This window comes from Nerophis ophidion, linkage group LG24 (assembly GCF_033978795.1).
Source record: "Nerophis ophidion isolate RoL-2023_Sa linkage group LG24, RoL_Noph_v1.0, whole genome shotgun sequence".
Lineage (NCBI taxonomy): Eukaryota > Metazoa > Chordata > Actinopteri > Syngnathiformes > Syngnathidae > Nerophis > Nerophis ophidion.
In genome coordinates, this window is record NC_084634.1 from 10,992,763 (window position 1) to 11,006,428 (window position 13,666).

Consider the following 13,666-nt stretch of genomic DNA (forward strand, 5'->3'; position numbering starts at 1 on the left):
ACTATGGAATCAAACCTCGTAGCTTGTTGTGTTATCATGACAAATTAGCAGTGATGGGCAACCAACTCGGAAAAAAAAAAAAATATATATATATATATATATATATACACACACATATATACATATATATATATATATATATATATATATATAGGATAAGATAGGATAGGATAGGTCTTTATTGTCATTGCACAAGTACAACGAAACTTTGTTTTCAGCACAAACCTGTTCAAGATTAGACAAACAAACAGTGTACAGGGCTACTGAACAAGAACGCCGAAAAAGATGTGAAAAAAGGTAAACGCTGGGGAAGGATGAGTACAAAAATACAATCTAGACTGGGCTCCTAAGGGGGCCCAGTCTGGAGTGGGAAAAAAAACCCTCCAAAGCAAAGCACATATACATATTACAACATACATCTCGAGACATCGAGCAACAGAGGGAAGGTAGTTCAAGGTCATGGTGGTAGGCCGCAGCTCTTCAGGCCATCCATGACCATCCATTCATCACCCCTACGGGATTTTATATATGTGTGTGTGTGTGTCTGTGATGAGGTGGCGACTTGTCCAGGGTGTACACCGCCTTCCGCCTCATTGTAGCTGAGATAGGCACCAGCGCCCCCCGCGACCCCAAAGGGAATAAGGGGTAGTAAATGGATGGATGGAAGTGTGTGTGTGTGTGTGTGTGTGTGTGTGTGTGTGTGTGTGTGTGTGTGTGTGTGTGTGTGTGTGTGTGTATATATATATATGTATATATGTATGTATGTATGTATATATATGTATGTCTGTATGTATATATACATATATATACAGTATATATGTATGTAAATATATACCGTATATATATATAAGTATGTATGTATATATATAATGTATATATGTATATATACGTATATATGTATGTACATATATATACGTATATACATTATATATGTGTATATATATATATATATATATATATATATATATATATATATATATATTCACCCCCATTTAACAACATTCCTATGTCAATGTTAACGTCACTGAGAGTGTACAAATATTACTATTAACTATCTGTAATTTAGCTGGGGACACCCTACACTTACCTCTCGGGTCCCCCCACCCCACTCTATGTATTTATTTAGTTTGCCTTTTCTTTGGCACACTCCTATCATGTTGTTAATTTTCTCTGCCTACAGTAACAAAAACAAAAAAAACAGCATCATTCTATCTCTTGACATAAAAGCAATGACTTGTGTGTGTTAGTAAACAACTAAAAAAGGAAAAATATCATCCCGGGAGATAATTCCCGCTACAATTTTCAAGTATGGTTCCTTTTTTTTTTTTTTTTTTGGAGTGGTCGGCTTGAAGCATCCCTCTGTCTCTGGCTCCCTCGTCGTCATGTGACGTGAGTGCGGGCTAGCTAGTTTCGATGACCTAATTGTGCTAATTGCTAATTGTGACCAAACATACGAACGCCAAGCAATCATCATGGATTTTCTCTGATGTTGTCATTTATTGGGTTTTCTCCGTATTTTATTTTAACCTCTCCATTTTATGTCTCTGTAGCTCGTAAAGTAAGCTACTTCGCTGCAAGACTCTAAAAAATAGCTAAGCTACAGGAATCGCTACTGGTTCAAAGCGTAGCGAAGCTACCGCGAGATGAAAGCTGCGCTAGTTACTGCCCATCACTGCAAATAAGTGTAACATCTAATGATATATTTCATGAATAATAAATTAATTTTATCTTTACGATACGTAGCTGTCCCCGCTTAATCTTTACAACCTGCGTGTTTTTTTGTGAGCATCACAGTATGAACGTCACATGACCAAAAACTGTCTTTAACCCAAAAAATCACTATAAACTCATTTTAACGAGCAATTAAAAATGTTCAATTCTGGCGCGTAACCTCGTTTATATTTGTCATGTGTTTTTGTAGATTGTTTCCCATTTTTATGTCTTTATATGTGGAGCAATATCGAATTGAACTCAGTGTTTTCTTTTGTTCTGTTTTTTTCCCCCCCACAATGTTGAATGATATTTCCAGGTGCAAAAGTGCAGAGTTGAAATCTCTACCGTTGTTTTTTTTATTGTTTTGTTTGCAATCACTCTTTAAATGCGCTGCATGGAATAAAGGAAATAGCACAAGCAAGCCATTGTGATTCATCTGATTTGACCGTGAGGTGTGTGGCTGCGGAATTAGAGAAAAAAAAAGTGTGAAATTAGCTGAAAAAGTTAAAACGCTAATGTTAGCATACTAGCATGCTAACATTATAAAGCTAGCACAGGACTGGGTATGAAGAAATAGCAAAATTCACTATTTGTTGGTGTGGACATAGAAAGTAGCAAAAAAAAAAAAAAGCTAGCATAAAATGTTAGCATGCTAATATGAGAGAAGCTAGCACAAAACATCAGACATTTTTAATAATATTGTGTTGATTGTACACTAATGGGAGTGGAGGGCGAAACTTTTTTTAAATGCTCATTAAATGATGTGATTTGTCTTCACTTTTACTTTTTGTTCTGTAGTGTAATGGTTCTCAAATGGGGGTACGCGTACCCCTGGGGGTACTTGAAGGTATGCCAAGGGGTACGTGAGATTTTTCAAAAATATTCTAAAAATAGCAACAATTCAAACAACCTTTAGAAATATATTTATTGAATAATACTTCAACAAAATAGGAATGTAAGTTCATAAACTGTGAAAAGAAATGCAACAATGCAATATTCAGTGTTGACAGCTAGATTTTTTTGTGGACATGTTCCATAAATATTGATGTTAAAGATGTATTTTTTTGTGAAGAAATGTTTAGAATTAAGTTCATGAATCCAGATGGATATCTATTACAATCCCCAAAGAGGGCACTTTAAGTTGATGATTACTTCTATGTGTAGAAATATTTATTTATAATTGAATCACTTGTTTATTTTTCAACAACTTTTTAGTTATTTTTATATCATTTTTTCCCAAATAGTTCAAGAAAGACCACTACAAATGAGCAATATTTTGCACTGTTATACAATTTAATAAATCAGAAACTGATGACATAGTGCTGTATTTTACTTCTTTATCTCTTTTTTTCAACCAAAAATGCTTTGTTCTGATTAAGGGGGTACTTGAATTAAAAAAAATGTTCACAGGGGGTACATACCTGAAAAAAGGTTGAGAAACACTGCTGTAGTTGTCTAATATTTTTAACAATTTCTGTATATATACAATGGGGCAAAAAAGTATTTAGTCAGCCACGGATTGTGCAAGTTCTCCCACTTAAAATGCTGACAAAGGTCTGTAATTTTCATCATAGGTACACTTCAACTGTGAGAGACAGAATGTGGGGAAAACCTCCAGGAATTCACATTGTAGGAATTTTAAAGAATTTATTTGTAAATTATGGTGGAAAATAAGTATTTGGTCAAACAAGGAAGATCTCTGGCTCTCACAGACCTGTTTTTTCTTCTTTAAGAAGCTCTTCTGTCCTCCACTCGTTACCTGTATTAATGGAACCTGTTTGAACTTGTTATCCGTATAAAAGACACCTGTCCACAGCCTCAAACAGTCAGACTCCAAACTCCACTATGGCCAAAACCAAAGAGCTGTCGAAGGACACCAGGAAAAGAATTGTAGACCTGCACCAGACTGGGAAGAGTGAATCTACAATAGGCAAGCAGCTTGGTGGTAAAAAATCAACTGTGGGAGCAATTATCCACTGATAATTTCCCTCGATCTGGGGCTCCACGCAATATATCATCCCGGGGGGTCAAAATGATCATGAGAACTGTGAGCAAAAATCCCAGAACCACACGGAAGGACCTGGTGAATGACCTGCAGAGAGCTGGGACCAAAGTAACAAAGGTTACCATCAGTAACACACTACGGCGACAGGGAATTAAATCCTGCAGTACCAGACGTGTCCCCATGCTTAAGCCAGTGCATGTCCAAGCCCATCTGACGTTTGCCAGAGAGCGCATGGATGATACAGCAGAGGATTGGGAGAATGTCATGTGGTCAGATGAAACCAAAATAGAACTTTTTGGTATAAACTCAACTCGTGGTGTTTGGAGGAAGAAGAATACTGAGTTGCATCCCAAGAACACCACGCCTACTGTGAAGCATGGGGGTGGAAACATCATGCTTTGTCGCTGTTTTTCTGCTAAGGGGACAGGACGATTGATCCGTGTTAAGGAAAGAATGAATGGGGCCATGTATCGTGAGATTTTGAGCCAAAACCTCCTTCCATCAGTGAGAGCTTTGAATGGTTGACCAAATACTTACTTTCCACCATAATTTACAAATAAATTATTTAAAATTCCTACAATGTGAATTCCTGGATTTTTTTTTCACATTCTGTCTCTCACAGTTGAAGTCTACCTATGATGAAAATTACAGACCTCTGTCATCATTTTAAGTGGGAGAACTTGCACAATCGGTGGCTGACTAAATACTTTTTTCCCCCACTGTACAGTAAAAATAAATAAATACATAAAATAAAAAGTACAGGTATTTATTACCACGGTGGAGGCACCAATTTAGAAGGGCAAAGTTCATGTTCTCTTGCGGTGTCGTAGCAACCGCCGGTGCAGTCGTTTGTCTGCCGTGACGAAGACGCGGGCGTGTCAAGGCGTCCAACTGAAGCAGGGCTTGCTTGTTATTCCTGCATTGCCACTTTTCATACCACTATGATTAGTAGCAGTCCTCGTTGTAGTTTGTGCCGTCGGGAAGGGAAACACACCCAAGTGACAATCTTCAAATCAGAGATGGGCCTACTCAGATAGACAAAAGTTCTGTAAAGTCACCAAACAACACTCATATTAAAAAATTACAATAAAAAAAATCATGTTATAGTTTTCTGCAGTGGAAAAAGTTCTTGTTTCTCAACACCTGGAGTGTGAAGCAGAAAACAAACCACTCCACACGTAACATCAACATTTAAAAAAAATATATATATATACCAGTGTTTTTCAGCCACTGAGAAATTATGTAATTTCACCTAATGTGGTCGGAAAACTATTATTTGCTAACTAATAACTAACTATAGTCCGCACAATAATGTGCCGTTGTAGAGTGTCTGTGCCAGTGTTTTTCAACCACTGTGCTGCGGCACACTAGTGGAGTGGTTCTCAAATTGGGGTACGCGCACCCCTGGGGGTACTTGAAGGTATGCCAAGGGGTAAGTGAGATTTTTTTTAAATATTTTAAAAATAGCAACAATTTAAAAGTCCTTCATAAATATATTTATTGAATAATACTTCAACAATATATGAATGTAAGTTCATAAACTGTGAAAAAAAATACAACAATGCAATATTCAGTGTTGACGGTTAGATTTTTTGTGGACATGTTCCATAAATATTGATGTTAAAGGGGAACATTATCACAATTTCAAAAGGGTTAAAAACAATAAAAATCAGTTCCCAGTGGCTCGTTGTATTTTTTGAAGTTTTTTTCAAAATTTTACCGGTCTCGGAATATCCCTCAATAAAGCTTTAAAGTGCCTTATTTTCGGCTCTCTGCGAAGACACTGGCCATTTCCCTGTGACGTCACACAGTGCTGCCAATGTAAACAAACAATGGGAATACCACAGCAAGATATAGTAACATTAGCTCGGATTCAAACTCGGATTTCAGCGACTTAAGCGATTCAACAGATTACGCATGTATTGAAACAGATGGTTGGAGTATGAAAGTATTGAAGAAGAAACTGAAGCTTTTGAGCGAATAGCTATTGACGCTATTCATAGCCATAGCATGGCCGAATAGCTGCGTTAGCATCGCCGGTAAAATGTGCGGACCAAACGATCAGGACTTTCGCATCTTTTGACACTGGAGCAACTTAAATCCGTCGATTGGTAAGTGTTTGTTTCGCATTAAATGTGGGTGGAAGGAAACGTAATATAGTTGCAAATGCATCTGCAGTTTATCCATACATCTCTGTGCCATGTCTGCTTTAGCACCGCCGGTAAATAGCATGTTAGCATCGATTAGCGTAGCATGTTAGCATCGATTAGCTGGCAGTCAACATCAACAAAACTCACCTTTGTGATTTCGTTGACTATCGTTGCAAATGCATCTGCAGGTTATCCATACATCTCTGTGCCATGTCTGTCTTAGCCGGTAAAATGTGGAGACACTCTGGCACATTCAATGGGGGTCTGGTGGCAGACACTTTGGCATCTTCGGGCCAGTGGTGCAACTTGAATCCCTCCCTGTTAGTGTTGTTACACCCTCCGACAACACACCGACGAGGCATGATGTCTCCAAGGTTCCAAAAAATAGTCAAAAAAACGGAAAATAACAGAGCTGAGACCCTGTGTTTGTAATGTGTTGAAAATGAAAATGGTGGGTGTATTACCTCGGCGACGTCACGTTCTGACGTCATCGCCTCCAGCGCGATAAACAGAAAGGCGTTTAATTCGCCAAAATTCACCCATTTAGAGTTCGGAAATCGGTTAAAAAAATAGATGGTCTTTTTTCTGCACCATCAAGGTATATATTGACGCTTACATAGGTCTGGTGATAATGTTCCCCTTGAAAGATTTATTTTTTTGTGAAGAAATTATTAGAATTAAGATGGATCTTTATTACAATCCCCAAAGAGGGCACTTTAAGTTGATGATTACTTCTATGTGTAAAAATCTTTATTTATAATTGAATCCCTTGTTTATTTTTCAACAAGTTTTTAGTTATTTTTATATATTTTTTTCCAAATAATTCAAGAAAGACCACTACAAATGAGCAATATTTTGAACTGTACTTCAATCTAATAAATCCGAAACTGATGACTGTATTTTACTTCTTTATCTCTTTTTTTCAACCAAAAATGCTTTGCTCTGATTAGGGGGTACTTGAATTAAAAAAACTGTTCACAGGGGGTACATCACTGAAAAAAGGTCGAGAACCACTGCACTAGTGTACCAGGAGATCCAGCAGGGGTCTTAAGCTCAATTTACCTGGGGGCCACTGGATGCCGAGCCTGGGTGAGGCTGGGCGGCAAGAAAAGATTTCTTGAAAACAATCTTTTTAAATGTCTTTATTTTTGTTTTCAACACACAAAAAAAAAAAATCTAAATATAAATGAACAAAATGAGAATTAAGTAAATAAATCAGACATAGGTAATAACAATAAAACTTTGATTTCTCCAGTCAGCAACAATGTATACACATACTTACTGTGATGTTATGAGCTAGGGCAGGGGTGCCCACATTTTTTCTGCAGGTGAGCTACTTTTCAATTGACCAACTCGAGGGGATCTACCTCATTTATATATATCATTTATATTTATTTATTTATGAAAGAGACATTTATGTAAAGAAGTTAAATGTGTTTAATGATAACACAAGCATGTGTAACACATATAGATGTCTTTCTTTCACAAAGACAAGAATATAAGTTGGTGTATTACCTGATTCTGATGACTTGCATTGATTGGAATCAGACAGTAATGATGATAACGCCCACATTTTCAAATGGAGGAGAAAAAAAGTTGTCCTTTCTGTACAATACCACATGAAAGTGGTTGGTTTTTGGCATCTAATTCATCCAGCTTCCATACACTTTACAAGAAAAACATTGGCGGCAAATTCCGTAGCTTGCTTGATTGACATTCACGGCACCCGAGGGTCTTGTGAGATGACGCTGGCTGCTGCCAGTTCATTATTATGAAAAAATGACAGAGAGGAAGGCGAGAAACACTTTTTATTTCAACAGACTTTCGCGCCGTCCCTTCCGTCAAAACTCTAAAGGCCGACTGCACATTTCCTATCTTCACAATAAAAGCCCTGCTTCATGCTGCCTGCGCTAACAAAATAAGAGTCTCGGAAAGCTGGCGTGCACAAGTGATGTGCACGCCAGCTTTCTGAGGGATCGCTTGTGCACGCCAGTTTTCCGAGACTCTGTATTTAGTTAGCGCAGGCAGCATGAAGCAGGGCTTTTATTGTGAAGATAGGAAATGTGCAGTCGGGCCTTTAGAGTTTTGACGGAAGGTACGGCGCGAGAGTCTGTTCAAATAAAAAGTGTTTCTCGCCTTCCTCTCGGTCATATTTTCATAATAATGATCTTGCAGCAGCCAGCGTCATCTCACAAGACCCTCCGGTACCGTGAATGTCATTTAAGTGACGTCTTGGTGAAGATTGATGATCACTAATTTATAGGTCTATTTTTTTTAAAAGCCTGGCAGGAGATCGACTGACACACCCCCCGCGGTCGACTGGTAGCTCGCGATCGACGTAATGGGCACCCCTGAGCAAGGGAATAGAAGAACTACACTACCCAGCATGCAACAGTAGTGACGAGCATGCGCAGTAGCCCCGGTGAAGGTTGAATGTGGCCATGTCGGCAGCTAGAATGATGTTATGAGCACGCTATGGAGTTTACAGTGGGGCAGCATAGCTTGGTTGGTAGAGTGGCCGTTCCAGCAACTTCAGGGTTCCAGGTTCGATTCCCGCCTCCGCCATCCTAGTCACTGCCGTTGTGTCCTTGGGCAAGACACTTTACCCACCTGCTCCCAGTGCCACCCACACTGGTTTAAATGGAACTTAGATATTGGGTTTCCCTATGTAAAGCGCTTTGAGTCACTAGAGAAAAGTGCTATATGAATATAATTCACTTCCCTTCACAGTTACAGAAGCACAATTAGCCCCGATCGGGCTACCGTGCCGACTAACGTGTTGCACGTCCGATTCGCCCAGCGCTGGGGTAAAGTGCACCACAGTTTTGTATTGTCGCGCGGTCCGTCGGCAGAGTGCTTCGGAAGCTACCGGGCCACTTGTCTCCCCGGCCCGGACTGTTTACAGCGGCGCCGGGGGAGGGAGCCAGAGGTCGACACACACACACATTGACAGAGAGAGAGAGCGAGGGAGGAAGAGCTCATGCAGGTCTAGTGGAAAGTGACGTCAATGTCCCGCCCTCGAGAGCCATATACCAAACCATGATTGGTAGATTCCTTCAGCTCCCCACACAACGCTGTCAAGCGCCATTTATATAAAACTCTCAGCCCGCACTAACATTAAACTTTCATATTAAGGTGGGGGCCGCGTGTTTGAGACCCCTGAGATTCAGTCTGGTGTGCCGTGGGAGATGATCTAATTTCACACACTTGGGTTAAAAAAAATTTTTTTGCAAACCAGTAATTATAGTCTGCAAATGATGTGTTGTTGTTGAGTCTCGATGCAGTCTAGAGCTCGGCAGAGTAACCGTGCAATACTCTTCCATAACAGTAGGTGGCAGCTAATTGCGTCGTAGATGTCGGAAACAGCGGGAGGCACGGTGCAGGTAAAAAGGTATCTAATGCTTAAATAAAAAATAAACAAAAAGGTGAATATGTCAGACCTGGACATGGATTGTTTGGGCTCCTTCGACGCAGAGGGATTACAGGACGAGCCAGGCGTGAATTCAGGTACATGTTTGTTTTTATTTATACTCAAAAAAAAAGGCAAAACAAAAAGCGCGCTCGATGGCGGATAATAATCTATACTAAAACTTAAGAACACAAACAGCACAAATGCAATACTGTCTACAAACAAACAAAAGATACTATCAAAGGCATAAATACAAACAAAAACTTACTTGGCGTGGATGAATCGAAAAGCACGGCATGAAGTATGAAAGGCAATGAAAGCAAAGTTCCCAGACTGATGAACAGAAAGAAAATGACCTAAATACTGGCTGTGATAATCAGGAACAGGTGCGCGAGACTGAGGGCAGGGGCGTGACAAGGTGGGAACTAAATGCGTTGACATGGTAACAAAAGCAAACCAGGAAGTGCAAAATGGAACAAGAGTCCAGAAAACAAAACAAAACATGATCAAACATAAAACCAGATTCACAGGCGTGACAGAATACCCCTAAGAAAGGGCATTGAAGCGTAGGGAAGGCTAAAACCGAACTGGCTGCAAAGTAAAAAAAAAACCAGAATGCTGGACAACAGCAAAGACTTACTGAGGAACAAAGATGGCGTCCACAATGTACATCCGAACATGACAAGACAATCAACAATGGCCACACAAAGACGGATAAAAACAACTGAAATTTTATTGATTGCTAAAACAAATGTCGCTCAAAGAAAACGTGAAACTGCTACGGGAAAATACCAAAAAATGAGAAAAAGCCACCAAAATAGGAGCGCAAGACAAGAACTACAGCACTACACTAAGGAAAACAGCAAAAAACTCAAAGTAAGTCACGGCTCGATGTGACAGTAGACCTACTTGGAGACAAGAGCTATGGTTGGTTATGGTTTAAAGCAGGGGTGGGCATTACGTCGATCGCGATCGACTGGTCGATCTCGGAGGGTGTGTCAGTCGATCTCAAGCCAGGCATTAAAAAATAGACATAAAAATGAGCGATCATCAATCATACCAAGACTTCAATTTCGTCAGTTGTTTGACATTCTCGGCACCCGAGGATCTTGTGAGATGACGCTGGCTGCTGCGAGCTCATATTTAAGAAAAAAATCCCTAACAGGGCGGACGCAGAGAAACACATTTTATTTCTAGAGACTCCGTACCTACTGTCAAAACTCTAAAGACCGACAGCACAGTTCCTGTCTTCACCATAAAAGACCTGTTTCATCCTGCCTGTGCTAACAAAATAAGAGTCTCAGAAAGCTAGCGTGCACAAGCTAGCAAGCTACGGAGTTTGATGCCAATGTATTTCTCCCCCGCCCTCAGCGACCACTTTCTCACTTGCTTGCCCACCCGCACAGTCACTGACGTCACTCAGCTGCTGCCAGACATTAAAGGGCCACACCCATATGCTACTCTCATCACAAAGTGTTTAAAAACGAGTATGCAAGTTGGACAAATGAGATGCCAAATCCAACCACTTTCATGGGGTATTGGACAGAAAGGAGGACTTTTTTTCCTCCATTTGAAAATGCGGACGTTATCAGTACCACTGTCTAATTCCTATCAATGCAAGTCATCAGAATCAAATACACCAACTTATATTCTTGACTTCATGAAAGAAAGGAATCTATGTGTGTTAAACATGCTTGTATTATCATTAAACACCATTAACTTGTTAACAAAAATGTCTCTTTCATAAATAAATAAATATAAATTATAAATAGGAATGAGGTAGATCTCCTCGACTTGGTCAATTGAAAAGTAGCTCGCCTGCAGAAAAAGTGTGAGCGCCCCTGCAGTAGACCTACTTGGAGACAATAGTTATGGTTGGTTATGGTTTAAACTCATATCCAACAATTGCAACAACGATTTTTTTTACTGTCAACTGAGTTTTGTTTAATGATTTCTGCTGGTGGCGTGCCTCCGGATTTTTTCAACGCCACAAATGTGCCTTGGCTCAAACGCTGGTCTGTGCTGTGTGGAGATCAGCAGAGTAACCATGTGATACTCTTCCATATCAGTAGGTGGCAGCAGGTCGTTAATTGCTTTGTAAACCTACTTTGAGACAAGAGAATGAATGATGGTTCTGGTTTTGATTGATTGATTGATACTTTTATTAGTAGATTGCACAGTACAGTACATATTCCGTACAATTGACCACTAAATGGTAACACCCCAATAAGTTTTTCAACTTGTTTAAGTCGGGGTCCACGTTAATCAATTCATGGCTTGAAGTGGTATCGAACAATTGCGTCGGGCATTTGATGAGAACGACTTTATATTGTCGAAATTAGTTTTTAACGTTTTATGCTGGTGGTGGGGCTTCACGGTGGAAGAGGGGTTAGTGCGTCTGCCTCACAATACGAAGGTCCTGCAGTCCTGGGTTCAAATCCAGGCTCGGGATCTTTCTGTGTAGAGTTTGCATGTTCTCCCCGTGAATGCGTGGGTTCCCTCCGGGTACTCCGGCTTCCTCCCACTTCCAAAGACATGCACCCGGGGATAGGTTGATTGGCAACACTAAATTGGCCCTAGTGTGTGAATGTTGTCCGTCTATCTGTGTTGGCCCTGCGATGAGGTGGCGACTTGTCCAGGGTGTACCCCGCCTTCCGCTCGATTGTAGCTGAGATAGGCGCCAGCGACCCCAAAAGGGAATAAGCGGTAGAAAATGGATGGATGGATGCTGGTGGTCTCTGTCATGCATAGGTTACTCTGGTCACAGGATCAGCAGAGTAACCATGTTATACTCTTCCATATCAGTAGGTGGCAGCAGGTAGTTAATTGCTTTGTAAACCTACTGTGGAAAGGCGGAGCCAACGGCTGCCCTGCCCAAGATGGTGGCAAGGAGGCGGGGGATGCCGTGGAGCTGAGAGGCGGGGCTTGCTGGGAGCAATGCCTCCACAATCTTAATCAGGTGCGTGGGACACACACCTGCACACAATTAACTCATCTCCTCCTGCTGTATAAAAGGGGAGAAGGAGGAGAGATCGGAGAAGGACTTGGAGTGTCTGCAGCAGGTGCATTGCGTGAAGAGCAAGAGCAAGAGCAAGAGCAAGAGCAAGAGCAAGAGCAAGAGCAAGAGCAAGAGCAAGAGCAAGAGCAAGAGCAAGAGCAAGAGCAAGAGCAAGAGCAAGAGCAAGAGCAACAGAAAGCAGACGACGACGGCTTAAAAAAAGCGAGCGGCGAATGAGCAGTGGAGGAAGGAGCTGAAAAGCAATCCAAACTACAGCCAAGCTTTATTGCAAAATAAAGAAGTCAAACCTGCTAAAGAGATGTCCTTCCTTGGCGGTCCGCTGAACCCGAGCGACGACAGTAAGAAACGGTCACACCTACTTTGAGACAAGAGAATTAGTAATGGTTATGGTTTGATTGATTGATTGATTTATTGATCCGCTTCATTTGGCCAAGATCTTCAGCTCTCACTGGATCGGTTCGCAGCCGAGTGTGAAGCGACTGGGATGAGAATCAGCACTTCCAAGTCCGAGTCCATGGTTCTCGCCCGGAAAAGGGTGGACTGCCGGCTCCGGGTTTAGGGAGGAGATCTTGCCCCAATTGGAGGAGTTCAAGTACCTCGGAGTCTTGTTCACGAGTGAGGGAAGAGTGGATTGTGAGGTTTTCTTTTTAACTATATTTAACTGGACACACCATTTTAACTTTCACATTTTATATATAACTCTAAGAAATATATGAATATTTTTAGTATATATTTGGTCTTGTTACATGAAAAAAAAACAACTGTTTTTTTTACAACGACTGGATAACAAAGTATGAATGTTACTCTTTGCAAACGCTTGAGTCAAAAAAAAAAATAATAAAAATAAAAAAGGATTTGATAATGTCTCCCCGGATTTTTTTCAGTTAAAACAATATGCCTCGGCTCAAAAAAGGTTGAAAAACACGGAAATATACAAATTTAATTGGATTAAATACAATGGGTCGAAAAAATATTTTTATTTTTTTATTTTTATTTTATTCTTGTACTATATTTAACTGGACACACCATTTTAACTTTAACATTTTATATATAACTCCCAAAAAATACAAAAATATGTATAGTATATTTTTGGTCTTGTTACATGAAAAGAAATCTTTTTTTTTACAACGAGTGGATAACAAAGTAGGAAAGTTTTTCTTTGCAAACGCTTGAGTAAAAAAAATGAAAATGAAAAACAAAAAAAGGATATGATAGTGTCCCCCTGGATTTTTTTCAATTAAAAAAATGTGCCTCGGCTCAAAAAAAGGTTGAAAAACACAGATATATAAAAAATAAATTTAATTGAATTAAACACAATGGGTCGAACGAAAATACTTCATTTTATTTATTTATTTTTTTTGTACAATATT

General features: G+C 40.0%; 1 protein-coding gene across 1 annotated transcript; it reads left to right on the forward strand.

Annotated features, from left to right (window-relative positions):
• Positions 1–11,972: 11,972 nt before the first annotated feature.
• LOC133542232 (AT-rich binding protein-like) lies at positions 11,973–13,027 on the forward strand. Its single transcript, XM_061886134.1, has 2 exons — positions 11,973–12,634; positions 12,731–13,027. The coding sequence occupies exon 1, from the start codon at positions 11,991–11,993 to the stop codon at positions 12,510–12,512; it is 522 nt and encodes a 173-aa protein (XP_061742118.1). The 5' UTR covers positions 11,973–11,990; the 3' UTR covers positions 12,513–12,634; positions 12,731–13,027.
• Positions 13,028–13,666: the final 639 nt, after the last annotated feature.